This window comes from Manacus candei, unplaced genomic scaffold, assembly GCF_025592945.1.
Source record: "Manacus candei isolate 608988 ecotype Guabito, Panama unplaced genomic scaffold, ASM2559294v1 h1tg000166l, whole genome shotgun sequence".
NCBI classification, from domain to species: domain Eukaryota; kingdom Metazoa; phylum Chordata; class Aves; order Passeriformes; family Pipridae; genus Manacus; species Manacus candei.
The window spans coordinates 943,904-968,917 of record NW_026138214.1 but is presented as its reverse complement, the minus strand read 5'-3'; the positions used below and the strand labels follow the sequence as shown (position 1 = coordinate 968,917).

The following is a 25,014-nucleotide window of genomic DNA, read 5'->3' as shown; positions in this document are numbered from 1 at the left end:
AGAACAGAATAAAAGGAGAGCGGCTCTGTCCTGACAGCAGGTCCCAGCCCGGGCGCTGACACAGCGGCTCTTTGCCACCCGAACGGGAGCTCAGAGGGGTGAAATGTGGCTCCTGGCCATGGGAGGGAGCAGAGGCCCAAATCTGCCTCTGGGACGAGCGGCTGCCCTTGTGTGGCCACTCCCCGGCGCTCCCCGGCACGGCCACGTCTCTCTTTTACTGGGGAGCCCGGTACGAACTGTGAGTCCTGGGGCGACATCACAAGCAATGAAAAAAAACCCGGAAAAAAATAAAAATCGAAGCCATCCAGCCCCTCCTGACATCCTGTGGCAGTGAGAGGATTAGTTGAACAAACAACTGAACCAACCACCCTGGACCATTCCCGGCGCTGTGCAGCTCCCAGTGCAGCTCCCAGTGCAGCTCCCAGTGCAGCTCCCAGTGCAGCTCCCAGTGCGTGGGGCTGCTCCCCAGCAGCCAAACTGGCGAGTGTTTCTCCAGGACTATTCCTGGCTGCAGTCGCCTCATCCCACGCTGTGGAGGAGCCTGGGCACCTTCTGCCGGGGTGTGAGGCCTCCCCACGCTCCCTGGCTGCTGTCCCAGCACCAGCACAGCCCTGGCACCCCCGGCTGCTCCCACGGGAGCACCTCCAGCGTGGCCAGCCCGGCCCACCCACAGTGGGATGAGCCACGTGGCCGCTCCCAGCCCTCCCAGCCCCAGCGATCCATTCACACAGGCGGACACGTGAGTCACAACCTTTATTTCCAGCCTTTTCCCAGTGGAACAAGCTCATTCCTGTGGTTACAACTTATGTACAGAGTGCTGGGGCAGCGCGGGGCCGGCCGGGGCCACCGGGGCACAGCGGGACACGTGGAGGTGGCAGCAGTGGCAAGACAGGATGGCATGGAGATAACACACAGGGCTGTGAGTGCCCAGGCAGGGGCAGGGCTCGTCCCCGGCCTGGCACAGGCGTGGGCAGCAGCTGAGGGACCGTGAGCCAGAGCAGCTCCCGAGGAGGGTCCCGGGGCGGTGCCGGCGGACGGGACGTCGTGCGGAGGAGCAGCAGGGACGGGCACAGGGCCGGGGCCCCTGGGAGCCGCCAGCCCCGGGGGTGGTGAAACCCCAGAGGTGGTGAAGCCCCGAGGGTGATAAAGCCCTGGAAGTGGTGAAGCCGCGGCAGGAGACATCCCTTCCCCGCTCCGCCAAGCTCAGCCGCTTCCTCGGGTCTCCTCCGCCTCCTCACAAAATCAGGGACGTGTAACCAACAGGAACGAGGCCGGTGCTGTTTCCATGGCAGCAGCGGATCCAGTCTTCATCCACGGTGGAGAGCAGCTGCAGGATGTCCCCTTTTTGGAAGCTCAGGTGCCCGTCGGCAGTGCCCGTGTGGTCGCACAGTGCCCGAACTGCCCTGCACCACAATCACCATCGGGGACTCGCCTCCCCAGGGACCCCGAGGACCCCCGGGGCTCCCACAGCATTCGGGGGGGGGGGGTTGATGCTCATGTGAGGAGCTGGTGACCCCCTCCTTAGGCAGAGGTGCCACCTGAGGAGGGATCTGAGCAAGGATGTCCTGCCAAGCAGACCCCGGGATGGGGAGCAGAGTGGGAGCAGCTCCGGGGCAGAGGGGGTGGGGACATCAGGGCCAGGGCCAGCGAGGGCTGGGGAGGAGGGAAGCAGCCAAACACGGTTTGGGGTGGCCACACACCCGCCCTGCTCTCTCGGACACAGCACTGCTGCTGATCTGACCTGCCATGACCCGGCCAGAGCTGCCACAGGGTTGCCCCAAACGAGCTGCCACGAATCCACAAAACCCACGGGAAAACGCTAAAAAATTCCCCACAAAAATATCTGGGAAAAACCACCGATCCCAGGTAGGCAGAGCCACGGGCTCCCCCAGAGCTCAGCAGGAGATGGGGATCCTCGAGGGGTGCAGGAACAAAGTGGGCGACGTGGAGCGGTGCCTTTCACTTAGAGAGATGTGTGGGACCCCCAGGCCTTGTGTGGGACCCCCAGGCCCTGTCTGGGAGCAGCCCCGGCTCCCCCCCACCCAGAAAAACCCACCACCAGCTTCCCAGCCCTGGATACAACCACGTCCTGCCTCACCTCTGGGCCTGGGGAGGGGGGGCCGTGCTCCTCTCCGGCTGCTCCTGAGCGCGGGTCCTGTCGGGCGCCAGCCCCTTCACCACCCCGGCCAGGACCCGAGGGCTGGGGGACAGCCAGTGGGACGGTCTCCTGCCACAAAGCAAAGGCAGCCACAAGCTCACCTGGGAGCTTTTCCATCCTGCACCGCCCTGCTCAGACTGTTCTGCTGATCTGGGGCGGGGAAGGGCCCAATAAAGCACCGCCAGGAGCTGCTTCTGCTCCACAGGACTGGGAGCAATGGCAGCAGCACTCGGGACACTCCCTAATCCCAGGAGCACAAACCCGGGACAAGGGGCAGTAAAAGACCCCTGAGAGGCCGGTGGGGAGCTCTCCATGGGACAGAAACCTTTCCTCAGCAAACACCACTTCCCACCTCTGCCTGCCCAAGCTGGGTCTTACCTGGACCTGGCCAACACGGTGTCAGGACTGGGGGGGAAGCTCCTGGATGAGGGGTTGGTGGCTCCAAAGAGCCGGCCCAGCCAGCTGCCCTTGTCAGGACCAGGACCACCCAACCCTGGGCCAGAAGGTGCTGCCTGGTTCCCGTTGGCACGAGGCTCTGGGGAAAGATCCAGGAGCTTCTCTCCAGCAGTGGGATCATCCAGCTTGGGTGCTCCAGCTCCGGTGGGCAGGACGAGGTCTTCAGGGGAAGAGGTCCCCGAGGTGTCAGTGCTGCTGCTGGGCTTTGGGCCGGGGCGTTCAGGGACAGCTTTGGTCTGTAGGAGCTGCAGCTCTGTCCCTCCAGCCTCGCTCAGGAGCGTTTGGGATTGCACAGCCTGGCCGGGGCTGGGATCCCCCGCACTCCCCCGCAGCTTCGTCCACCACACCAAGGGGAACTTCTCCTTGCTGGGAGCACTGTAAATCCTGGAGGACTGGCTCAGCTGGCCCCACCAGCCACTGAGGCCGGTCCCGGTGCCCCCAGAGCCCTCCTCGGGCCCGTGGCTCTGCGGGGGTCCCTCAGCTCCCCGCAAAGCGCGGCTGAGCTGGTCCCCCCAGCGCAGCACGTGCTGCAGGGTTTGGTGCAGGGCAGCCCCCACCGGGGGGGCAGGGACCAGCCCACCCATGGTCGGGTGGGGCCGGGCCCTCGTGCTGCCCCCTGCGCCCCCCACCCTCCCCAGGCCGTCGGGGGGGGTCTCATCCTCCAGGCTGTTCCCGGTGCTGCCCTGGCCCTCCAGAGACGCCGCCCCCCGAGCCGGAACGGGGTGACGGGGAGGGGACAGCGGCGACTCCAACCGCCGGGACAAGGGCCGGACGTCCACGGAGAGGTGGTGGTGCTCAAAGAGCAGGTCCAGGTGGAAGGTCAGCACCGAGAGGGGCTGGATGAGCAGCAGCAGTTCGTCGGCGAGGTGGGGAAGGGGGCCTTGGCTCAGGGCGAAGAAGGCCGTGGGTGAGTAGAGCACGGAGATCACACCTGGGAGACAAGGACGGGCTGGGCAGGGGCAGAACGACCTGTCCTTGCCACCCCCTCTTCCCAGAGCCAGCTGGGATGTCCCAGTCAGTCAGACCACCTTCTGTGCTCAAGATGCTCCATGGAAAATGATGCCCTGATCCATTGTGGAAACCCCAGCCGAGCATGGAAAACCCAGCTATGATCCCTGATCCACTACAGAAACCCCAACCCCAGTGTGGGATTCTCAGCCTGGTAGGTGTGGGAGGGCTTGGATGAGGAGCTCATGGGCACTGTGTCCTTACCTGGGCTCTTCTGCAGGTGAGAGATCCACAGCTCCAGCTGTTTAATGCTAAATAAGACAAAGGGAACCCAAATTAGAACCCTTGGTAACTGTTCCAACCTGCCACGGCAGCAGGGTCAGAGTGGGGGATCAACACTCACTTCAAAAGGCCGAGGATGAAGGCGTGGAACTTCTGCCTGGTGCTGCTGAGCGGGGCCAGCCCGGCCACGTGCCAGCACAGGGAGTGCAGGGAGCGGGTGTTGGGGCCTGTGGGGTGCAGAGCAGGGGCAGTCACTGCTCGGGGCACACACTCCCCCCAGCCCAGGCTGGAACAGGACTCCAGGCACCTCCAGGTGCCACCGACCTCACCCTCACCTGTCTTCACAGAGGCTTCCACCACGCTCCAGGGGGAGTTTTTCCTCTGGCCTGTGATAACATCCTTCTGGAACGGCTTCAGCCCGTCCTCCACCAGGGCGTAGAGGGCGGGGCACAGGGTGTGCAGCAGCAGGTACCCCACGTCGGGGCTGAGCCGGCTGTCTCCCAGCTGGGCCTGAGGTGGGGAGGCACAGGGAGAGGGGAGGGATGGGGGGCATCCCTCCCTCGGGGGCTCCCAAAGCCCCTCCTGCCCAGCCCAGCCCCTCACCTTCTGCACCAGGTTCCGCGCGGTGCTGAAGTGGGCGATCACCTTGTCCACGGCGGAGCTGACGGCGACCAGCAGCGCTGCGGGCAGAGGGAGGGATGGACGGAGGGGTCAGCGCGGCGGGACCCGCCGGGCACGGGACGGGGACGAGGGACCCGCCGTCCCCACGGGGGACACGGGCGCGGGCGGCCCCACCCGCGTCCTCCGGCCCCACCGGGGGCGGGCTGGGCCGGGCCTGGTGCAGGAAGCGCTGCCTGTCCCTGCGCTGTCCCTGCCTGCCTGTCCCTGCCTGTCCCTGCCTGTCCCTGCCCCAGCTCAGCGCGGCGGGTGTCCGGGCCCCTCGCACCTGCCGCAGCCCCGGGGGTCCCGTCCTTCCCCTCCGCCCCCGTTCTGTCCATCCCCGCCCGGCCCCACCGAGGCTCCGGGCAGGACCCGCCCCGGGACGGGCGGCCCCGCAGCCCCGTCCCCCGGTACCTTTCGTGTGCTCCCCGTGGGGCCCCTCGGCGCTCCCCCCGCCAGGCCGGGCGGCTCCAGCGGCGGCTCCAGCGGCGGCTCCAGGGTTGGGCGGCTCGGGCCTGGCTGGAGACAGCGGGGCGGCGGGGTCAGGCGGGGCCGCTGCGGGAGCGCTGCCCGGGGCCGGGGGAGGAGCGGGGACGGCGGCGGGGCCCGGGTCGCTCCGGCTCATGGAGCCCCGGGGCCGGCGGCGGGCGAAGGGCGGCGGGGCCGGGCCGGGCCGGGCGGCGGGGCCGGGCCCGCGGCGGAGGAAGGGCGCTGGGAGCCGCGGGGCGGAGCGGGGCCGCTCCGGGGCAGCCCCGGCACCTCCCGGGCCGCGCGTCCCGCCGAGCGCGCCGGGGATGTGGAGGGACCCCCGCGCGTAGGGAAGCGGTGACCCCGGCCGTGCCCGGCCCGGAGCCCCCCGGGATCGCCCCCATCGCCCCTCCGGAAGACCCCCCCCGACCCAGCCCGGAGGGACTCAGACTCACCCCCCGTGCAGGTCTCGTCTTCTCTCTGGGCCGCCCCCGGCACGGCGGGAGCTCTGCCGGGACCCCCGAGCCTCCGGACCAGGGCAGCACCCGGTCCCTTCTGCCCCGGGGGCAGCCCCCCCTCCTCCACATCCCCCGGCTGCCCCTCGGCGATGGGCTGCAGGCTGGGCCGGGGTCTCCTCCTCAGCTGGTGGCCGTCGGTGGGGGCCAGCACCGGTCCCCCCGGGGGCGCGGGGGGTCCCCAACCGGGGGCCGACCCCGGGGGCGCAGGAGGGTGCTGGGCCTGCTCTGCCCGCTGGCCCTTGGGCTGCCTGGCGGCACTGCGGGACCGCAGCTCCTTGAACGTCGTCACCTCTCTCTGCCGGGGGCCGGGAGGCCTGGCTGGCCCGTCCCGCGGGGGCTGGGGCTGGGGCCGGGCCGGCTCCTGGCCCGCGGTGCTGGAGAGGAGCTCGCTGGGCGGGGGCAGCTCCGTGTCGGGAGAGAACACGATGAGCCAGTCGCTGCGGTCAACCCTGGCCTGGGCCAGCGCGGGCCCGGCCGCGTTCCTCTTCCTCCTCTGGGCCAGCTCGTGGAAGGAGGTGATGGTCTTCGGGGCCGCGTCTCTGCAGAGCTCACCCGAGCCGGGCTCGGGCTCCGCCGGCCGCGGCTGCTCCGCTCGGTGCCCGCTGAGCATCTGCATCCTCCGCCGGGGCCGGGGGGGCACGGGAGGGGGGACACCCCCAGCCCGGGGCCGCGGCTCCGGGGCACCGCTCGGCATCCCGGGATCCCGCCGTTCCGGCACGGGCGGTGCTGGAGGCGCAGCATCGGCCTCGGGGAGGGGGTTGCAGTTGGGGTCGAGGTCAGCACAGGGGCTGGTGGTCTCCTGTGCTGCTGTGCCGGGAGAGGGCTCGTCGCAGCGGGAGTCGAGCGAGCTGGTGCTGCAGAGGCTGTCCGGGCTCTTCCTGGGTGTCCGGAGCCCCGGGGAGTTGTGGTTGGCATCTCTTCCCTCACCCGTCCCACCCTGGTCAGCCAGAGAGTCGCCATCCTGGACATTTTCTATGGGAATGATGCTGGAGTGATTTTCAGGGGATTGGCACTCTTCTATGGAGAAGCCCTTGCAGTACACGGAGACCGGGGAGTCATCCAAGCTGAAATCGGAGCAGCTACTGACAGAGGAGGAGGAGGAGGAGGAGGAGGAGGAGGAAGCCAAATCACAAGGGGGATCACAAGGGGAAGCCACCTCCTCCTCTTCCTCCTCCCCCCCACTGTGCAGGCAGGGGAAATCCCCTTGCAGTGCCTGGTTCTGGAGCCCGAGCGTCACCGGCTCCGGGCCGTGGGACTCACAACACCGGCACTTCACGGAGGGATTGTTGGAATTGGCATCCACCGGCTCATGGTTCTCCGGGCAGTGGCTGCAGCCGGTCTGCTCTGCCCCACCCGTGGGACCGTCTGCGTCCTGGAGCTCGGGGTGCCGGGAGAGGTGCAGCCCCAGCGAGATGTGCTGCAGGTGGATGTGATTGAGGTTGCACAGGAGGCCTTTCTTTGGAGCCAGCATGGTGCTGCCTTGCTGGGAGTGCAGGGGCTCCCTGGAGAGCCCCACAGCTTCTGTCTTCACACCATCCAGCTCCCTGGAAGCACCAAACACCCTCCAGGTCAGGGGAAAACGCAGTGGCACAAACCTGGAGACGCACGGCCAGGGCGAGAGGGACAGCAGTGACCTTGTGGCAGGGCCCAGCTTGGGGGCTGGGGGGGTCAGAGACGGGGATGTGGCCCCAGACAGGGGCTGCCCCGTGGCTTCCCACGGGGCTCAGGGCTCTGCAGCTGGGCAGGAGCTGCAGCGGCCGCTGGTCCCTGGAGCGTGGCCCAGGCGTGATCCCGGGCAGCTCTGGCTGCTCCAGGGCTGGATTCCCTCCAGAGGGTCGGGAGCATCTCGGAGATGCCGTCAAGGAGAAAATGCCCTTGGAGCCTCGGCGTGGCGGGGTGGGGGGTCCCGGCCGGGGGCGGTGGCACGGCGGGCACGCGGGGGCTGGGGCGACCTCGGCTCCGGGAACCGCCGCGGAACCGCCGGGCACGGCCCTACCGGGAGAGAACCCGGCCCCAGGCACCTGCCGGAGGCCGCGGGCAGCGAACGGGCAGCGGAGACCGCGGGCGGGCGGCTCCGGGCATCCGCCGGCCTCGGGCATCCGCCCGCTCCGAGCATCCAGGGCCCCGAGCATCCAGCGACGCCGAGCATCCCTCGGCCCCGGGGACAGGGAGCGGCGCTCCGGGGCGCGGCCGCCCCATCCCCCTCCGCCCCCATCCCCCGCTCCATCCCGGCTCCATCCCCGGCCCCGTCCCCGCTCACCTCGGCGCTGCGGCGGCGAATGCGGCTGCGGGAGGGAGGGAGGAGCCGCGGCCCCGCCACCGCCCGCCGGGAGCCGCCCGGTCCCCGCCCCGCCGGCGGGGGCGGCGCTCCGGGCATCCCCCCCCCTCGGAAAGCGCCGGGGGGGAGCGACATCCCCATCCCCGCCCTCCAGCCCCGTCCCCAGCCAACAGCAGGCAGCGACGCACCCACAATAACTTATGTTTATTGACACACACGGGCGGGGGGGCGATCGATGAATCCCCCAGGCCATCCCATCGCACCCTCTAAAACCCGCCCCCGGCCCCACCCAGGGCACGGAGCAGCTCCGGGCGGGGGGTGACGCCCCCCCACCACTCAGCAAAGGCCCGGCAGCCCCCGGCCAGGCCCCCCCCCATCATTTCTGCCGCTTGTAGATCTTCTGGGCGAGGCCCAGGAAGATGTCCCGGGGCAGGCGCCGGGCGTGCTGCCCGATCAGCTCCTGCAGCCGCCGGTAGCTGCGCTCCTCGTACTCCCGGAAAGCCGCCTCCAGGCCCAGGGCACTGTAGAGCTCCTTCACCTTCGCCACCTTCTCGGGCTCCTTGCAGCCATAATTCTCCTGAGGAAAACCCGGAGCGAGTCAGACCCAGCCCCAGCCCCAGTCCCAGCCCCAGCTCGCGGTGCTGCTGCATCGGGACGAGGCAGGAGCTTTGTTCTCCCTGCTGTGCTCCCACCCCTCCTGGGTGACAACCCAGGCACTTCAGGTGTGGACTACGGCACCACAACCCCCCTCTCCCGGGTCTGTGATCCCAGATTTACCTCCAGGATCCGCCGCTGCTCCGGCGTGACCCGGCGCAGACACTCCACCACCAACCAGCTGCACTTGTTGTCCTGGATGTCGGTGCCGACCTTCCCCGTCAGGGCAGGGTCCCCGTAGCAGTCCAGGTAATCATCCTGTGCCACCATGGAAACACCTCAGTGCCACAACCAGCACCTGGCAAAGCACCCCAGGGGCACGGAGCCCCCTCCCACCTGGATCTGGAAGTATTCCCCCATCTCCAGCAGGATGGCTTTGGCGTTGTCGTGCTCCTCCTTGCTGTCGATACCAACCTGAGGATGGGGGTGGAATAAAGGGAATAAAGCCTTCTAGCACCCGCCTTCCAGCACCTGCCCTCCTGGGCAACCTCCCACGGGGGTGAGGCCCCTCCTGAGCCCGCTCCCACCGCACTCACCATGTACATGGCGGCGGCCACGGGGAGGTAGAAGGAGTAAAACGCCGTCTTGTACTTCACAATGGCCTTGTACCTGCAGCAGAGGAACCAGGCTCAGCCCCAAGGCCCGAGCTCTGCAGCTCGGGGCCAGCAGGGACCAGCAGCTCCCCCAGAATGAGCCCCTGGATCAGGTCGAGGCCACAGCACGGCCAGGAAGGAGCCACAGCTCTGCCCCCCTGTCCCCGTTACCGCTGCTCGCTGAAGCGGCTCAGATCCACCCGGGACACAGGAGCAGTGATGAGGTCCAGAGTCTGCCCCAGCTCCGTCCGGTAGCCCGTCTGGAGGGGAGAGAAAGGATTTGTGGCCTCGTTACAGCCTCCCAGCATTTAAAGGGGCTGATAAAAGAGAGGGAGAGTGACGTTTTACATGGGCAGAAGAGACAGGATGAGGGGGGATGGTTTTAAACTCAAAGAGGAGAGATTTAGATAAAGAAATTATGAAGAAATCCTTCCCTGTGTGGGTGGTGAGGCCCTGGCACAGGTTGCCCAGAGAAGCTGTGGCTGCCCCTGGATCCCTGGAAGTATCCAAGGCCAGGCTGGAGCAACCTGGGATAGTGGAAGGTGTACCTGGCCACGGCAGGGAGTTTGGAATAAGATGAAATTTAAGGTCCCTCCCAACCCAAAGCAATGAGTGATTCCATCCACTGATACTTATGGATTTTTTGGATTTATTCCCCCCACAGCAAAGCCCCAACAGCACAGTGTAGACCCTGAGCCCTGTGGGGTCAGAAGGAAGGCTGGATGCCCAGCAGAACACCCAGGAACACTCTCAAGACCCACAAACCTCCATAAAGGGCCCAGGCCCTGGGAAATGCTGCCAAGAGGGAGTTGGGAGCCAGGCTCACCTGCAGGAAGAGCTCCAGCAGGTGCAGGTAGTAGGGCTTGCCCCCGCAGTACTTCTTCAGCAGCCGGTACACCGAGGACTCCAGGAGGAAGGCGTCATTGATGGCATCCAACCCGATCCCCTCCTGCACCAGGAGCGCAGGCAGAGGTGTCACAAAGCTCCTCTGACCCCCACAGAACCCCCCTCAGAGACATCAAGGGGCTCCTTAGGGCTCTCACCCTCTTGTACCAGCAGGGGTGCCCGCGGCGGGTCAGGGACTCGTCCATGACGTCGTCGGCCACCAGGAAAAAGGCTTGGAACTGTGGGAGGCCGGGTTAGGGGCGGGGCAGGGGGGTGCCCAGGGGGTGCCCTCCCGGGGGGTCCCGCCTCTCACCAGCTCGATGCACCAGCCCACGGCCAGGGCGCAGCGGAGGCTCTCGGGGTCCCGCTGCCCCGGCCCCGCCAGCTGCCGGAACGCGGCGACCACCGTCATCCCGCGGTTGCACTTCCCGCCGGGCACGTTGTACTCCAGCACCTGCGGGAGCGCAGGGACGGGGGCAGCGCCTGCCCGCAGCCCCCCGACCATCCCCCCGTGCCCCCATGTCCCGCGCCCGCCGCCCCCCAACCCTTGTCCATCACCCCCGACCCACCGCCCCCCGACCCCTTGCCCTGCCCGCAGCCCCCCGACCCTGTCCCGTTTCCCCCCCGACACTGTCCCGTCGTCTCCCGACCCTCCGACCCCGACCTTTGCCCTGCCCACCGCCCCTCAACCCTGGCCCGTCTCCCCCCGACCCTTGCTCGCTCCCTGACCCTCGCCCTGCCCACCGCCCCCCGTCCCTGTCCTGTCTTCCCCCGACCTACCGCACCCCGACCGGGTCCCCTGTCCCCTCGACCTCGACCCCATCCCACCGACCCCGGCCCCCCGACCCCGACCCTCCGCCCCCCGGCCCTTGCCTTGCCCACCGCCCCCTCGACCCTGGCCCGTCACCCCCCGACCCGCCGCCCTCCGCCCCGTGTCCTGCCCGCAGCCCCCGACCCTTGCCCGTCACCCCCGACCCGCCGTTCCCCGACTCCATCCCGTTGCCCCCCGACCCTCCCCGCCGCCCCTCGTCCCCGCGCTCACCTCCTTGAGCCTCGCCACGGCGTCCCCCACCTCCGGGTGGCCCAGCCCATCCTCCGTGAGGTCGCGGACGATCTGCGGGAAGAAGGCGGCGAACTCCTCTCTCTCGGCCGCCCCGGAGCCGCCGCTGCCGCCGGTGCCGTTCATGGTGCCCCGTGCGCGGACACGCCGCCCGCGGACCCTCAGGCCCCGCTGGCCCCGCCCCCCGCGCGGGGCACGCCGGGACTCGCAGTCCCGGCCCACGGGCGAGGCCGCTGGTGGGGCGGCCGCCCGGACTACAACTCCCGGCGTACACCGCGCAGGGGGCGGGGCCGGCAGGGCGGTCGCGGGGCGGTGCCCATTGGTCGGTTTCATCGTGCGAGGATGAGCCCAAGTGGGATGAGCCAATAGAAGCGCGGCGGGGGCGGGACGGACGCAGGTGATTGGTGGAGAGGGGGAATGGAGCGAGAGCCCGGCTGGAGTGCGGAGGCGGGAAGGAGAAGGGCCAATAGGCTGAGGGGCGTGGGTGATGGGTCGATGGGCGGGGCTAAGATGAAGGGCGGGGCTTCGTGGGCGGGGCCAGACAGGTATCTGGCAGGTGACAGGTGTGCGCTGGGGCTGGGAGGGGGGAGCTGGGGGTGTGGGGTGCCCTACAGGGATAGGGTGCGGCGCAGTTATGGGGTTTCATACAGGTGTGGGGTGCAGCACAGGTGTGGGGTGCAGCACAGGTGTGGGGTGCAGCACAGGTGTGGGGTGCAGTGCAGTTATGGGGTCCCATACAGGTACGGGGCGCAGTGCATGTGTGGGGCGCTGTACAGGTATGGGGTGCCATGTAGCTGACACGTTCTGTGGGTGTGGGATGCCCTGCAGATGTGGAGGGCAGTGCAGGTATACAGGGTGCCATAGAGGTGTGGGGTGCCATACAGCTATGTGGTGCCATACAGGTGTGGGGTGCTGTGCATTTGGCACGTTCTGTGTGTGTGGGGAGCCGTGCAGATTTGGGGTACAGCACAGGTATGTCGTATGTCGTGCAGCACAGGTATGGGGTGCAGCACAGGTGTGGGTACTGTGCAGGTGGAGCGCACCACCCACCTATGTAAACGGGCGAGACCCCGGGTACCAGGGGTGTCCAGCTCCCCACTGACCCCCGAGGGGACCCAGCAGGTGTGACCTGGGTGGGCGCACGCAGTGGCCCCTTCCCCGGCCGCTGCCCGCAGCTCCTGCCCCGGCCTCCGCCCCGCAGATTGGCGTCCGCCCCGAATCCCCCCGAATCCCCTAATCCCGGCTCACCCGAGTTAATTAATCCCTCCGTGGCGCCCGCTAATCCCCCTCCCCGCCGCCGGGGGCGCGGGGGCTCGGGGCAGAGTCACCGGCCCCCCAGGGACAGGAGTCCTTGGGGACCTGGCACTGGGGGCGGGCAGGGGGGCTCTACCCTCAACCCCGCGGCTCTGCGGGGCCCCCACATTCCTGGGGCTCTGCTCTCACCCCCGGGGCGGGCAGCGGGGCTCTGCCCGCATCCTCAGGCTCTGTCCGTGCCCTCGGGGCTCTGCCCTCATCCCCGAGGCTCTGCGGGGCTTCCGCACTTCCAGGGATCTGCCCTCAACCCCGAGGCTCTCTCCACATTCCCGGGGCTCTGCCCTCACCCCTGGGGCTCTGTGGGGTCCCCGCACCCCCAGGACTCTGCCCTCACTCCCGGGGCTCTGTCCTCACTCCCGGGACTCTGCCCTCACCCTGGGGCTCTGTCCGTACCCCCGGGACTCTGCCCTCACCCTGGGGCTCTGTCTGCACCCCCGGGGCTCTGCCCTCACCCTGGGGCTCTGTCCGTACCCCCGGGGCTCTGTCGTGCCCTGGGACGCCGGTCCCTGCCCCGCCGCCTCAGCCGATGGGGCGCGGGACACAGACTGGATGGAACAGCACTGGAATAGGAACAGGACCTGGGACGCTGGCTGGAGTTCATTCCCAAGGAATGCTCTTTCGGCCCTCGGCAGCCCCGCGGAGCGGCTCGGGCCGGGCAGCCCCCGCGCCCCCTTAATCGGGCTGGCTGCGGGGTAATCTGAAATAATCAAATTAGAGAGAAACCGCTAATCAGCGCTGAGCTCATCGTGTGTCACGGAGCCTAATTGCTGGGGGGGCAGGGGGGCTGCCGGCAGTGCCCTGCGGGCAGGGGCTGCCCCGGGGCTGCGGGGCTGCCATGGGGAGAGTCGGCTGGGCACGGGGGGTGGCACCTGTATCCTGCCTGTGCCTGCATCCTGCCTGCACCAGCATCCTGCCTGTGCCCTGCCTACCTCCTGCCTATGACAGTGTCCTGTGTGCACCCACATCCTGCCTGTGCCCTGCCTTCACTCCTACCTGTGCTTGCCTGTGCCTTGACTGCACTTGGGCCTTGCCTGCCTCCTGCCTATGCCTGTGTCCTGCCCATGTCCAGCTTGTGCCTGTGTCCTGCCTTCACCCTGCCTGTACCTGTGTTCTGCTTGCACCCTCATCCTGCCTACACTTGTATCCTGCCTGCACCTGTGTCCTGCCTGCACCTTCATCCTTCCTGAGCCCTGCCTGTACCTGCATCCTGCCTGTGTCTGTGTTCTGCCTGTGCCCTGCCTGAGTCCTGCCCATGCTTGCCTCCTGCCTGCACCTGCATCCTGCCTGTGCCCATGTCCCACCTGTGCCCACGTCCTGCCTGCAACTGAGTTCTGCCTGCACCTACACCCTGCCTGTGTCCTACCTGCATCTGCACCCTATCTGCATTTGTGCCTTGCCTGTGTCCTACCTGCACCCTGCCTGCCCTTGTGTGCTGCCTGTGTCCCTGTCCTGTCTGCCCCCACATCCTGCCTGCCCCTTGCCTGTGCCACGCTGGGGGTGCAGGCAGGGCACACCTGAGCCCCGAGCCCTGTGCCAGGTGAGAGGCAGAGCAAACACGGGCACGGCCGCGGCTCCCCGGCCCACCTTGCACTGTGTGACCTTCATTTAATCACGTTAATGCCTCGAGTCTGCTCTGCAATCAAACCTGCCCCTCCCCCCCCGTTAATAAAGGGAAGGGAGATGGAAGGGGAAAATAACCAAAGATTAAACATTAATCTCCCCGGGGCCGAAAGTGATCGGGGTGGGCGGGAGGGGACCTGTAGCCTTTGGGCTCCTGCTGTGCCTCCCGGGTCTGTGGGGCGGGGACAGGCCCCTCGATGGGCTCCCGAGGGTGTCCTGGCTGCTCCCGGCTCTGCAGAGGGCCAGGATGTCCCTGTCCCATCCCATCCCCGGGCAGGGCGCTGGGGGACCACAGGCAGTGCAGAAAGAGGCTCCTCCAGACCAGCTCAGAATCTCTCTTTATTATTTAAATCCATTATGTACAACGACCAAAAAATAAAAAAACGCTTTTAAATCCTCTGCGATATGAAAACTACAAGCTCTGTACATGGACTGCCGTGAGTGCAAGAGTGGAGGGTCATGGTCTTTGGTGGCTAAACTCGCGCACGGCCGGCACCCCCCGGCCCCTCCAGCCCCGCCTTGTGCCTCCCCACCGGGCTAAGGTGACAGGAGCACAGGGTGGCTCTGGCTGCCAGCACGGGGAGGGTGCACCAAAGGCTCGGCCGGTGGGAGTGGAGCCGCTCCCGGTGCCATCCGGGCCGGCCCGTGTGCTCTGCAGGGACACCAGGATGACCACTAAGACATCGACATCACGCAGTGTGGACACAGCCCGGGGACGCTGGACGTGTGGCCCAGCTGCAGACCCCTGCCCGAGGGGCTGTCCGGGGGACACCGACCGCGGGGGTGGAGTGGGGACGTGGGGGTGGGCGGGGAAGGGGAGCTGAAGTCCACGGAAAGAAGGCAGTGCTGGACATCCCCTCTTGGCAGACGCTGCCGGGATTCCTGGTGGGCTCCCGGAGCAGCGCTGCGCTCCGGGCTGCTCCCGACATCCCAAAACGCGAGGGGGGAGAACTGAAGACCTCACTTCGGTAAAGTAGCACAGGGAACACGACCTCACCCGCTGTGCCGGGGGTCCGGCGGGCCCCGCCCAGCGGCGGCCGAGCCCCAGAGCACCACACAAGCCATGGCTCCTGACTCCGGGAGTGGGAAGCAGCTCGCGCAGCGTGGCGGGGTCGGAGGGGACACTACTCTAACCAGGACTGAACACGGTTTGGCCCAAAGCGACACTGTAAGCAGAGCTCGGCTGCTCGGCAGAGCCACGACTCGAACACACATTGCAGACTATTGGCTCTGGAGGGGCGGCGTGGGGCGGCTGTGGGGACCCCGAGGAGGGGGTGACCCCGCAGCCCCGCCTGTCCCCCGGGCACTGCCCGGGGTTGGCATCTCTTGGCGACAGCCTTTCATTCGCTGCGGTGCTGGTGACTGACATCTCCAGGCAGCCTGGAAACGGGACCGCAGGGCAGGGCACGGGGAGCAGAGCCCGGGCTGAGCATCCTCCTGGAGCCACAGAGGGGTCTCCCCCACTGACCCTCTGAACATCCCACTGGAGCCACAGCAGGATCCCCCGGGCTGACCCTCTGAGCATCATTCTGGAGCTATAGAGGGGTTCCCCCCAGACTGACCCTCTGAAAATCCTACTGGAGCCACAGGCAGTGGGGTTCCCCAGCGTGACCCTCTGAGCATCCTCCTGGAGCCACAGGCTGTGGGGTCCCCCCAGGCTGCCCCCGTGCCAGGGTCCAGGCCACAGTGCCCGGGTGTGGTGCAGAGCCCTGTTTGGCAGCACATCCCAACCTTGCAGGGACTCAGCACCTCTGAGGAAAGATGCTCCCCCAAGCCAGGGAGAGGGACTGGAGGGTCTGCTCAGTGGAGACCCCTCTGCCCCCAGCTTTGCTGCTTGGCACTCGTCTCATCAGAGGAGCCCTGCCCAGGACCCCCAGCTCCTGGCACCCACCCAAAGGTGTTAGGGAAGGGGGATTTGGCCCCTGCTGGCCCTGGCCCCCCATATTCTGCCTGCCCAGAGAGCCCCTGCCGTGGTCTCCATCCCCCTCCGGCCACCCCGGCAGGGGACCCGGGGGGCTGCCTCTCCCTCCTCCCCCATAAAGCAAAGCAGAGCTCTCTGGGGATCGGGCGGGCATGAGGTGGCCGCTGCTGTGACAGAGGACAAGCTGGAGGAGCCGCCAGCGCCAGCCCCGCCCCGAGGACAGGCCCTGGGATGCGCGGGCAGAGCGTGGGGGGCCCGGCCCCCAAGGGCAGTTGTGGGGAGCTGAGCTCTCCAGAGAAGCCAGAGCTGGGGCGAGGGCTCTGTCCTGTCCTGTGCCTCCAGGACGAGGGCAGGACTCAGGACAGACGGCGATGAACAAGGAGGGGAGAGCCCGGGCAGGGTCCCCCCTCGGGGCAGTCAGCAGAGCCCCCTCCTCACCCAGCTGGGCCAGCTCCGGGGCTGCCCCATGCCCACCCCTGCTGCGCCCCCGTGCCCGAAACAGCCCTTCCAAGGCTCCGGGTGCTGCCTCTCCCCTCACCTTCCCCCCGGCACGGCGGGGCTGGTGCTCGGCTGCTCCTGTCGCCGGGGTGCCCGGGTCCCTCCTGCCTGCGCTCGGTGCCGCCGGGACTCACATGTTGGACGGGAGTTTGGGCTTCCCCGTTTCCACCTCGGGGCTGAAGGCCACGGAACCCTTGCGGGAGGGACCTGCTGCCTGCCTGGACGTGGAGACCGGGGACTGCGGGGTGGAGGCTCCCGGCGCGGAGCGGGCGGGCTGAGCCAGCGATCCTGAAGGCATCTGCTGCGGGTGTGAGGGCTGGGCCGGGACCCCCGGACACGGCTTGGCGAGGAGTCCGGCCACCGAGGGAGAGGACCTGCGGGCCAGGTTCCCCGCGGATTTCCTGCCCTGCTTCAAGGAGCTCCCCTCGGCTTGCTGGGCCACTTTGTTGGGGAGGGAGGGCTGGGAGGCGGAGAGCAGCCGGACATCCTGGGTGAGCCGCCCCACCGGCAGGCCCTGGATGCTCCTGTGCTTCACCAGCTGCTGGGGCTGCATCAGGAGGGAGATGTGGGAGCCGGTGGCTCGGGACAGGCTGTAGTGGAGCGTTCTCCCCGGCGGCAGCGCCTGCTCCGAGCTGGGGGACGCCGCCCCCGCCGCCTGCTGCAGCAGCGAGGTGGAGACCGAGGCGCCGCGGGACCTGGAGAGCTGGGGCTGGGGACCGCCCGGGGGCTGCTTGGCCCCCCCCGGCATCTCCCCCCTCTGCGCTGCTCGTGGCAGGGGCTGCGCCCCATGGCTTGGTCTCTGGGCCCCGCTCTCCAGCGGCGCCTGGGACTGGACCATGGGGGAGGAGGGCGAGCCGGCAGCGGGCGTCTGGAGGTGGGACTGAGCCCCGGACGGCGAGCTCACGGAGGAGGGCCGGGAGCCGCCCAGGCTGGGCTGGGACCGGCGCACGGGCTTGGTGAGCAGGGTGGTCTCGGGCGAGAGGGGGCTGGAGATGGAGGAGGGCGGCAGGAAGATGTGGGCCTGCAGGCTGTGCTGGTGGGTCAGGGCGATGGCCACGTTGGTGGTGGCGGCCGCCGTCTGCAGGGGCGCGTGAACCAGCGGCTCCCAGATCACCGGCTTCCCGCTCAGCTCCCGGCCCATCGCCATCTGCTGCAGGTCCTGGATGTTGTGGGCCATGTCCTGGTCGTGCTTCACGATCTGCTGGATCATCTCGGTGTTCATGGGCCCCGAGCTGTGCTCGGCTCGCTTGCGGAGCAGGATGGAGTTCTTCTTCCCTGGGTGGAGGGCAGGGGTGTCACCAACCCTGCTCTCGGGGACACTGCGGAGGGCAGGGTGGCAGCAGGGAAGGGACAGTAAGGACCAGTGTGCCAGGGGAAGCAAAACCCTGGGGAGGGTCTGGGCTGGAGCAGAGGAAGCAACAGGGACAAAACATGGGAGTCCTGGCTCCAAAGGCTCCAGGATGGGGGCTGGGGTCCTGCTTGTCCTCTGCAGGCGAGGAGGGGAGAGGACAAGCAGCTGACCAGCACCAGACAGTGCAAGTGTGAGGGGGTGACGGTTTCCCTGGGAAGCCTGTCCTATAGCACTGCCTCGGAGGACAGAGGGATCCTGGAGGCAGGCTCCTTGGCTGTGCTCCCCCTCATCCTCCTTGCCGGGCACCGTGGGCTGGGTGCTGTGATCCACAGGGGCTGTGATACCATCACGTGTAGGGCCAGGGTGCTGTGGCCCCTGGGAACGGGCACAGAGGGGTCAGTCTCTCCTCACCTATGCGGTCCAGGCGGTCCATGGCCACCGTCTCGAAGGCCCTGCGCATCATGGGGTACTCCTCCAGCACCTCGTTGAAGTTGTCCACGGACAGGGAGTAGAGGCGGCAGTAGGTGTCGGCCCTCACGCTGGCCGTGCGCCTGCCCCGGGTCAGCAGGCAGATCTCTGCAGGGAGACAGGGCTGGGGGTCAGGGTGATGCTGCCATCCATCCCTTTCCCTGCAGGCAGAGTGGGAACAGGACTGCCTGGCACCCCAACACCCGGCACAGAGTGCAACACGGCTCAGGAGGAAGGACAGACCCCAGAGCCTGGACAGGCACAGCCACACCCATGGCCAGGAATGGCCTTTTTCTCCCTCCCCAGGCCATGCAGATCCAGGCCTGGTTGCTGTGATGGCCTGGCCTGTTTTCCTCTCAGACTTGTGCCTGTGACCTATAAACTGTCTCAGATGTTCTGATTTAAACACCCTCTCCTCCCTGGTGGTGGGGTGGTGGATGCCTGCTCTGCCCCAGACCTCAGCACTCCAGCTGCCCCTCTGGTCCCATCTGCTGAGCAAGGTACCCCAGGAGAGCATGGGGGCATCCTTCTGTGCCCCAGAGCCTGGGGTGAGGTGGATGCCAAGCCTTTGGCACCGGACAAAGGGGATGAGGGGGCAGAAACATCAGGGGTGCCCCAGTTTCTTCCCCCCCGGCAACTCTCACCCCCCTCTGCTCTCCAGTCCCCCCAGCCCAGCCTCACCCCCGAAGTAGGAGCCATCAGACAGCTTTGTCTCCTTGTTGCCCTTGGTGAGGATGCTGACCACCCCGTGCTGGATGAAGTACATCTTCTTGCCCACGGTGCCCTCGCGGATGATGAAGTCCCCGGGCTGGAAGACCTCGAAGCGCAGCTTGGTCAGCATGGCAGTCACAAAGTTGGGGTCGGCGTTGGCAAACAGGGGCATGTTGGCCACCAGGTTGCGGCAGTTGAAGTTGATGATCTCCTGTGGGGTGAGGAGCAGGGATGTCACCCAGCCTGGCCCCAGCAAGCACCAGCCCCTCTCCCCCGGGGTCGCCCATTTCGAGGTGCCTGCCCCCACCTCTTTGAGGGGCTCGCTGAGCTCCCCCAGGATGTTCTCCTCGTCAAACATCTTGCCCTGGTAGCGGTGCTCGTAGTACTCGTGGATCCGCTGGCGCGTGTCCCCGGGCAGCTTGTGGAAGGACATGTACTGCTCCACTTGCTTGTACTGTGGGGACAAGGGGAACACACAGGGATGAGTTGGGACCCGCTGCATGGCCAGACAATGCACCCACTCTCCTTGGTGGTGAGAAGTGAGGGCTCACCCCTGTTCCAGGGTCCCATCCCAAAAGGCCACCTCTGGGACAGAATGCAGGGGGTCCCAGGGGTTCCCAGGGCAGAGACCAGGATGGGGGTCCCAGGGGTTCCCAGGGCAGAGACCAGGATGGGGGTCCCAGGGGTTCCCAGGGCAGAGACCAGCATGGGGGTCCCAGGGGTTCCCAGGGCAGAGACCAGCATGGGGGGTCTCACTGCATCAGGGTGAACCCCAGCAGGATGAATGGGGTGTCTCTATCCCAACGGGCAGCCTGAGGTCCCTCCCCACACCCCCAGGGTGAGTGGCAGGGGCAGAGACCCCTCTCTCTGGAATCAGCAGGGCGAGGCAGCTGTGCTGAGCTGGCTCTGGAGCCAGACCTGCTCATGCCAGGGCTCTCCTCCCAGTGCTCCCCTGACCCCGCTGACCTTCTCCTGGTACTGGCGGCGGGAGGAGTCCAGGGACTGGATGAGGGCGGTGGCGTGGCCGATGAACATGGCGTAGCAGGTGGCCCCCACGATCATGCTGAGCATGGTGAGCCAGACGTCGGTCATGCCCTCGGGCGCCTGCTGCCCGTAGCCGATGCAGAGCATGTGGCTCATGGCCTTGAACAGGGCGTGCGAGTACTGCTTCCCCCACGAGTCGTTCTGCAGGCGAGGGACAGCGGCGCTGGGGGGGCTGTTGGAAGGAGCTGAGGGGCTGAACCCCCCCAGTCCCCCTTCTTTAAGCTGGGAGTCCTCACAGGAGTTCAGAACTCCGGTGAGAAAAGTGTTGCTGATGTGTCCAAGCCTAAAGGGTCGAGCTCTGCTCCAGGAGGTGGCACTGGGATGGTGCGAAGCCCTGAGGTGGCACCAGCTCCTGCTCTGGGGAGGAGGCAGGAGGCCCACTGCCCTATCCACTCCCTGAGGGATTCCCTCACTCCAGCAAGGTGGGCCGAGATAGGAAGTTGAGGCAAAGATTCCCTGTGCCCCATCTCACTGCTGTGACCAGAGAGATGCTGCTCAGCAGCACGTAGTTCCAGGCAGCTCCAGCCTTGGAGCAGGAGATGTGTAACCAAATCCTCTCCCTCCTGTGGCAGATCCGGTCTGGAATCACCCCTGCCCGGGCACTCACCACCATGTGGTTCTTGGAGACCCAGCAGTCCTCGGGGAAGTCCTGCAGCATGGGCACCAGGAACTGGAGGCAGCCATCCCAGTGGCACAGCAGCAGCATCATGCCAATGAGGTTGAAGATCCTCACCACGGCGCTGGCCAGGTCGTACGTCATGTGGAAGATCTGGGGGACAGGCAGGAGTGAAGCCGCGGAGAAACTCTTCTCCTAGAACGGTCCTTGGAGCCTCTCTGCCCTCCAGCCAGACCATACCACACAGCCAGGGCCCCCCAGGCTGGCCTGAGACCCCAACCAGGGGACCCCCGAGGGGTTCTCACCTCCTCCCACTGGTGGATGTAGCGGATGAGGCGCGAGAGGCGCAGCAGGCGCAGGAGGCTCAGGATCTTGGTGAAGCGGACGATGCGCAGGGCCCGCGCTGTCTTGTAGACGTCAGAATCCACCTGGGTCTCCAGGTCGACGATGAGGAAGATGTAGTCGACAGGGATGGAGGAAACGAAGTCGACCAGGAACCAGCTCTTCAAGTACTTCATTTTGATGGTGTGGGGGTCAAGGATGATCTCCGTGTTGTCCTCCACCACGATGCCTGTCCGGAAGTTCAGCACCAGGTCAGCCAAGAAGAAAGTGTCCGAGAGCACGTTGAAAACGATCCAGGGAGGGGTGTTCTCGTCCTTGAAGAAGGTGATGCCCACGGGCAGGATGATCAAGTTCCCCACCATCAGGAGCAGCATGATGAGGTCCCAGTAAAACCTGCAGGGTGGGGATGTGGGGGTGGAGCGGGGCAGGGATGGAGCAGGGAGAGGCAGGACACAGGTGGGGTTAGACAGCAAAACCAGGCTCAAAGTTGGAGTCCAGCAGAGCATGGAGAGGCAGGTGCTGAGGACACACGTGCCTGCCCACACACATGACTAAGACCCTGCTACTTGGCTGGGACAGATGTGAGTAAATGTGTGTGGAGAGGAGCAATTCGGCACCGGGCCAGGGGTCCAGGGGGAAAATGTCACCTCCCGTGTGTGTGGGAGTGGGGGGGCTCGAAGGGCTTGGCTGTCACTCTCATCTCCTAGTGGCATGACAGTGCATGCACACGTGTCCCCCAGCCCAAACTTGATGTGTGCCCTGTGGAGAACTCAGGGAGAATGTGGGCTTTGCTCCTTGGAGCTCCCGGAGCTCCCTGTCATCCGCCAGCTCCCCGCCACCACCCGGGATGGCTTAGCAGGATTTGGGATAAGCTTTGCTGGTTATGCAAACCGAGCCAAGCTCCTGGGGCGGCCGAGGGACTCGAGGAGGCTGTCAGGGTGAGCCAGGCCACAGCCAAGCAAGGATAGACAATGCCAATACCAGGGGAAGGTGGGAGGAATGTCTGTCTCCAAAGGAGCTGCCAGTGCACACCGGGCAGGAGCTGCACAGCCCTGGGCCTGCAGCACCCCTCATCCACCTCCTTTTGCTGAGACTGGATGAGCTCAGAGGCTTTGGAGGAAAAGCCAAGAGATTCCAAGAGCAGCTGGTTATGTCAGGACATCCAGCATCCCCGTTCATATGCAAATGCCCCTGGGATGTTTTCATTCTTCAGGCAGACACATAACAGCCTTCCTCCACCAGGCTCGTGATTCCTGGGATCCCAGCTCAGAGCCTTCCCAGGCCCCTGGGAAAGCAAGTCCAGCTCCCACTTCCAGGTGCCCCCATTAGCCCCAGCCCTGGCTGTGGGTATAGACCCGAATCTCCAAAGGTGACCTCAGGATAACTCTTAGTGCTGGTGGATCCAAACCAGCCTTGGCAGGTGATGGAAGTCTCTGGGTGTTTCCCACCCTGCACCCGCACTGGGACACAGGTACCAGGATGTCTGCGGGTGAGGGAAGGGAGAGGAGGGGAAGTTGTGGTGCCACAAGACACTCCTCCAGTAAGAGAGCACCAAAAGCTGGCAAGGGAGCAGGGGACACCCCAGGGCTGGGAGCCACCCACAGGTCAGGAGAGACCCCAGGGCTGGGAGCTACCCATGGATCATGAGAGACCCCAGGGCCAGGAGTCACCCCAAGGTCAGGAGCCACCCCAGGGCCAGGAGCAACCCCAGGGTTGAGGAGCCCACCCAAGGTCAGGAGCCACCCCAGGATCAGGAGCCTCTCACAAATTAACACCTTCTTGCCATGCCCAGGGTTTGCTGGGTCAGCTGAGGAGACACCAGCTGAGGCAGGAGGGGCTGAGCAATTGCCTCCTCACCTCCACACTCTGCCCCAAGAAACACCATGTCCTGACCAGGGAAACTGTCCCCATGGTGTCCGAACCTGCCCAGAGCTCTCGAGTCAGATTTAGGCTTAAGCTCTTTAGGACAGGCCCTGTCCTTCACTCGGTGTCAGGCCGAGCGCTCGGGGCCCTGATCTCCACGGCCTCTGTGTATCCCCATAATGTGATAAACACCGGTGTAATCCCCCTGGCTGTCCACCTGCCAGCTCCCCTCACGGCTCCGCTTGCACAAGCAGCTCCTGGCCGAGCTCAGGCTCACAAACTTCGGGATGGTTTCCCTGGGAAAAGGGCTCTTGGGGCTGGCAGTCCTGGGTGTTGTGCTGGGGCGGTGTGGCCGAGGCCCAGCGATGAGGGGAGATGGCTACAGGTGCCGTGGACCCGTGGTGGGTGCCAGCCCCACTCCGAGGTGCCCCCCAGGCTGGGGACATCGGCCGTGTCACAGCCTGCTGCGGGGAGATGACTGCCTGGCAGCTTCATCCCCCGTGGAGAAAGCCCACCCTATATGACTCAACATCCCCGTGACACCCGGTTCCTCCCACATCATCCATCCCCGAGCTCCCGCGGTGATCCCAGTGACACCGTGAGCCAGGCCCGGCTCCTCACCGAGTGCCCAGCCCTGCTCAGCCGCGGGGTTTCATGTCCCGGGGGGGCGGCGGCTGCTCAACCAAATTAAAAACAGCACCGAGAAGGGCGGGGGGAGCTGTCGGGGGCGAGGCACAGCCGGGCAGCCCCTGCGTCCGCCTCCGCACGCCCGGGGCCGGGTCAGCGGAGCTCCCGGCCTCGGCGGGGCTGTTGCTGCCCCCGGGGCACCGAGAACGCCGGGGGGGAAATGAGGCAGAACAGAGTTGTCTGTGCGGGTGGGATAGCCGGGGACGGGGAAAGGGGCTGGGACAGCGCGGCCCGGGGCTCCGGGGATGTGCAGCCGCCTCCGCGGAGGGGTGCGGAGCCCCGGCCACCGGCACTTGTTGCCCCGACGGCGGCGGGGCCGCGCTCAGCACCACGGACAGCGGCGGGCACCGGGCGGGGCGGCGGAGCCGGAGCGGGCACCGGGGCGCGGGGGGTTCGGCGCCGGTGCCGCAGCCGGTGGCGGGGGCTCGCGGTGCCCGGCCCGGGGGTCCCCACCTGAAGTCGCTGTAGGGGTGGATGATCCAGGTGCCCGCCGACTTCACCCGCTGCCGCTCGATCTCCACGGCCCGGTGGCTGCCGAACATGCGCAGCGAGAACTTGTTCACGGCGGGCTGCAGCATCGCCCCGAGCTGCCGCTGCACGAACGTGCCGCCCGCCGCCGCCGCCGCCGCCGCCTCGCCCTCCGCCACGATCTGCTCCGCCGCCGCCGCCGCCGGCGAGGCCGGGGCCGCGCCCGCCGCCCCCGCGGGCGCCCCCGCCGCCTCCCCGTCCGGCACCGGCGGCTTCTCCCGCGGCTCGGGGCTCCTCCGCCGCGGCGCTGCCGCCTCCATCCCGCCGCCGCCGCCGCCGCCGCCGCGCCTCACGTTTCCTTCAAACGCCCTTGCCCGGGCGCCCTGCCCGCCGCCCCGCCGCACATGCCCGGCCCCGGGGCGGGCGGGCGGGCGCTCCGCTGGCCGCCCGCGGCCGCTCGGTCACACCGGGGTGGGTTTGTCGCTCCGCCGGGACCCGCCTGTTGCGCGCGGCGCGGGCGCGGGCGCGGCGGCCGCCGCTGGCAGCGGGGGGAGGCGCCGGCGGCGGCGGCGGCGGCGGCACCGGGAGCGGCGGCAGCACCGGGAGCGGCGAGGCCCGGGCGGCACCACCGGGAGCGGCGGCGGCGCCGGGACCCCGCGGCGGGCGGGGCGGGGCGGGGCCGGGGGGAGGGGCTTCGCAGGGAAGACCACGCCCGCTCGGGAGTAGCCCCGCCCCGTCACAGGCTGATGAGCCCGGGAGGGGCGTGGCTTCGGTGAAATGGGCGGGGCCACACTCACAATACCAAAATATGGTGAGCGATGGGCGTGGTTTGGGAGAGGCGGGCGGGGACACTCAGTACAGGCCACGCCCCCTGGTCTTACCCCACCAGGGGGCGGGGCTTGAGTGGCTGGGCGGAGCGAACCACTCTAGTCCCCGCCCCTCATGTCTAACCCGAGTAGGATGGGGCGGGGCTCCGCGAGGCGGTGGGCGGGGACATTCCGCCCCTCCGATATAATCCCGTCCCGCCACCGTCAGAGGGACGGGGCGTGGCTTTGGGTGAGAGGTGGGCGTGTCAATCCGCTCTAACCCCGCCAAAAGCACGCGAGAGGGGGCGTGGCTTCTACTCTAGGCCACGCCCCCATCGCGTGTAA

General features: G+C 67.3%; 3 protein-coding genes across 4 annotated transcripts; all 3 read right to left on the bottom strand.

Moving 5' to 3' along the window:
* Positions 1–740: 740 nt before the first annotated feature.
* Positions 741–7,819, bottom strand: RUSC1 (RUN and SH3 domain containing 1). The gene is made up of 10 exons (XM_051773099.1): positions 7,751–7,819; positions 5,428–7,034; positions 4,919–5,023; positions 4,448–4,524; positions 4,180–4,354; positions 3,966–4,071; positions 3,827–3,873; positions 2,537–3,545; positions 2,099–2,227; positions 741–1,403 (listed from the first exon to the last, which is right to left on the bottom strand). Exons 2-10 carry the CDS (start codon positions 6,959–6,961, stop codon positions 1,235–1,237), a joined length of 3,351 nt encoding a protein of 1,116 aa, XP_051629059.1. The 5' UTR covers positions 6,962–7,034; positions 7,751–7,819; the 3' UTR covers positions 741–1,234.
* A 138-nt stretch (positions 7,820–7,957) lies between these two features.
* On the bottom strand, positions 7,958–11,294 carry FDPS (farnesyl diphosphate synthase). Its single transcript, XM_051773122.1, has 9 exons — positions 10,943–11,294; positions 10,214–10,354; positions 10,059–10,139; positions 9,842–9,964; positions 9,187–9,275; positions 8,959–9,031; positions 8,759–8,836; positions 8,546–8,680; positions 7,958–8,345 (listed from the first exon to the last, which is right to left on the bottom strand). The coding sequence occupies exons 1-9, from the start codon at positions 11,291–11,293 to the stop codon at positions 8,145–8,147; spliced, it is 1,272 nt and encodes a 423-aa protein (XP_051629082.1). The 5' UTR covers position 11,294; the 3' UTR covers positions 7,958–8,144.
* Positions 11,295–14,068: 2,774 nt separating this feature from the next.
* Positions 14,069–24,183, bottom strand: HCN3 (hyperpolarization activated cyclic nucleotide gated potassium channel 3). Of its 2 annotated transcripts, none has more exons than XM_051773287.1 (8): positions 23,849–24,183; positions 20,809–21,238; positions 20,495–20,656; positions 19,810–20,028; positions 19,151–19,297; positions 18,814–19,054; positions 18,076–18,240; positions 14,069–17,588 (listed from the first exon to the last, which is right to left on the bottom strand). In XM_051773287.1, the coding sequence occupies exons 1-8, from the start codon at positions 24,181–24,183 to the stop codon at positions 16,444–16,446; spliced, it is 2,844 nt and encodes a 947-aa protein (XP_051629247.1). In that variant the 3' UTR covers positions 14,069–16,443. The 2 variants fall into 2 exon arrangements, with proteins under 2 accessions (XP_051629247.1, XP_051629249.1); XM_051773289.1 differs by having other exon boundaries at positions 20,809–21,074; positions 23,849–23,969.
* Positions 24,184–25,014: the final 831 nt, after the last annotated feature.

What these genes read in the sequence shown, in the direction of transcription:
- HCN3 (XM_051773287.1), bottom strand. Translation starts at nt 24,183, where the DNA reads ATGGAGGCGGCAGCGCCGCGGCGGAGGAGCCCCGAGCCGCGGGAGAAG. An exon ending in CACCCCTACAGCGACTTCAG is followed by an intron (nt 21,239 to 23,848) that starts GTGGGGACCCCC and finishes CCCACCCTGCAG; the next exon opens with GTTTTACTGGGACCTCATCA. An exon ending in GCCGCCAGTACCAGGAGAAG is followed by an intron (nt 19,298 to 19,809) that starts GTCAGCGGGGTC and finishes TTGTCCCCACAG; the next exon opens with TACAAGCAAGTGGAGCAGTA.
- FDPS (XM_051773122.1), bottom strand. Translation starts at nt 11,293, where the DNA reads ATGAAACCGACCAATGGGCACCGCCCCGCGACCGCCCTGCCGGCCCCG. An exon ending in TGGCCGCCGCCATGTACATG is followed by an intron (nt 8,837 to 8,958) that starts GTGAGTGCGGTG and finishes CCCCATCCTCAG; the next exon opens with GTTGGTATCGACAGCAAGGA. An exon ending in AGCAGCGGCGGATCCTGGAG is followed by an intron (nt 8,346 to 8,545) that starts GTAAATCTGGGA and finishes GGTTTTCCTCAG; the next exon opens with GAGAATTATGGCTGCAAGGA.
- RUSC1 (XM_051773099.1), bottom strand. Translation starts at nt 6,961, where the DNA reads ATGCTGGCTCCAAAGAAAGGCCTCCTGTGCAACCTCAATCACATCCAC. An exon ending in CCACGGGGAGCACACGAAAG is followed by an intron (nt 4,525 to 4,918) that starts GTACCGGGGGAC and finishes CTCTGCCCGCAG; the next exon opens with CGCTGCTGGTCGCCGTCAGC. An exon ending in TTCATCCTCGGCCTTTTGAA is followed by an intron (nt 3,874 to 3,965) that starts GTGAGTGTTGAT and finishes TGTCTTATTTAG; the next exon opens with CATTAAACAGCTGGAGCTGT.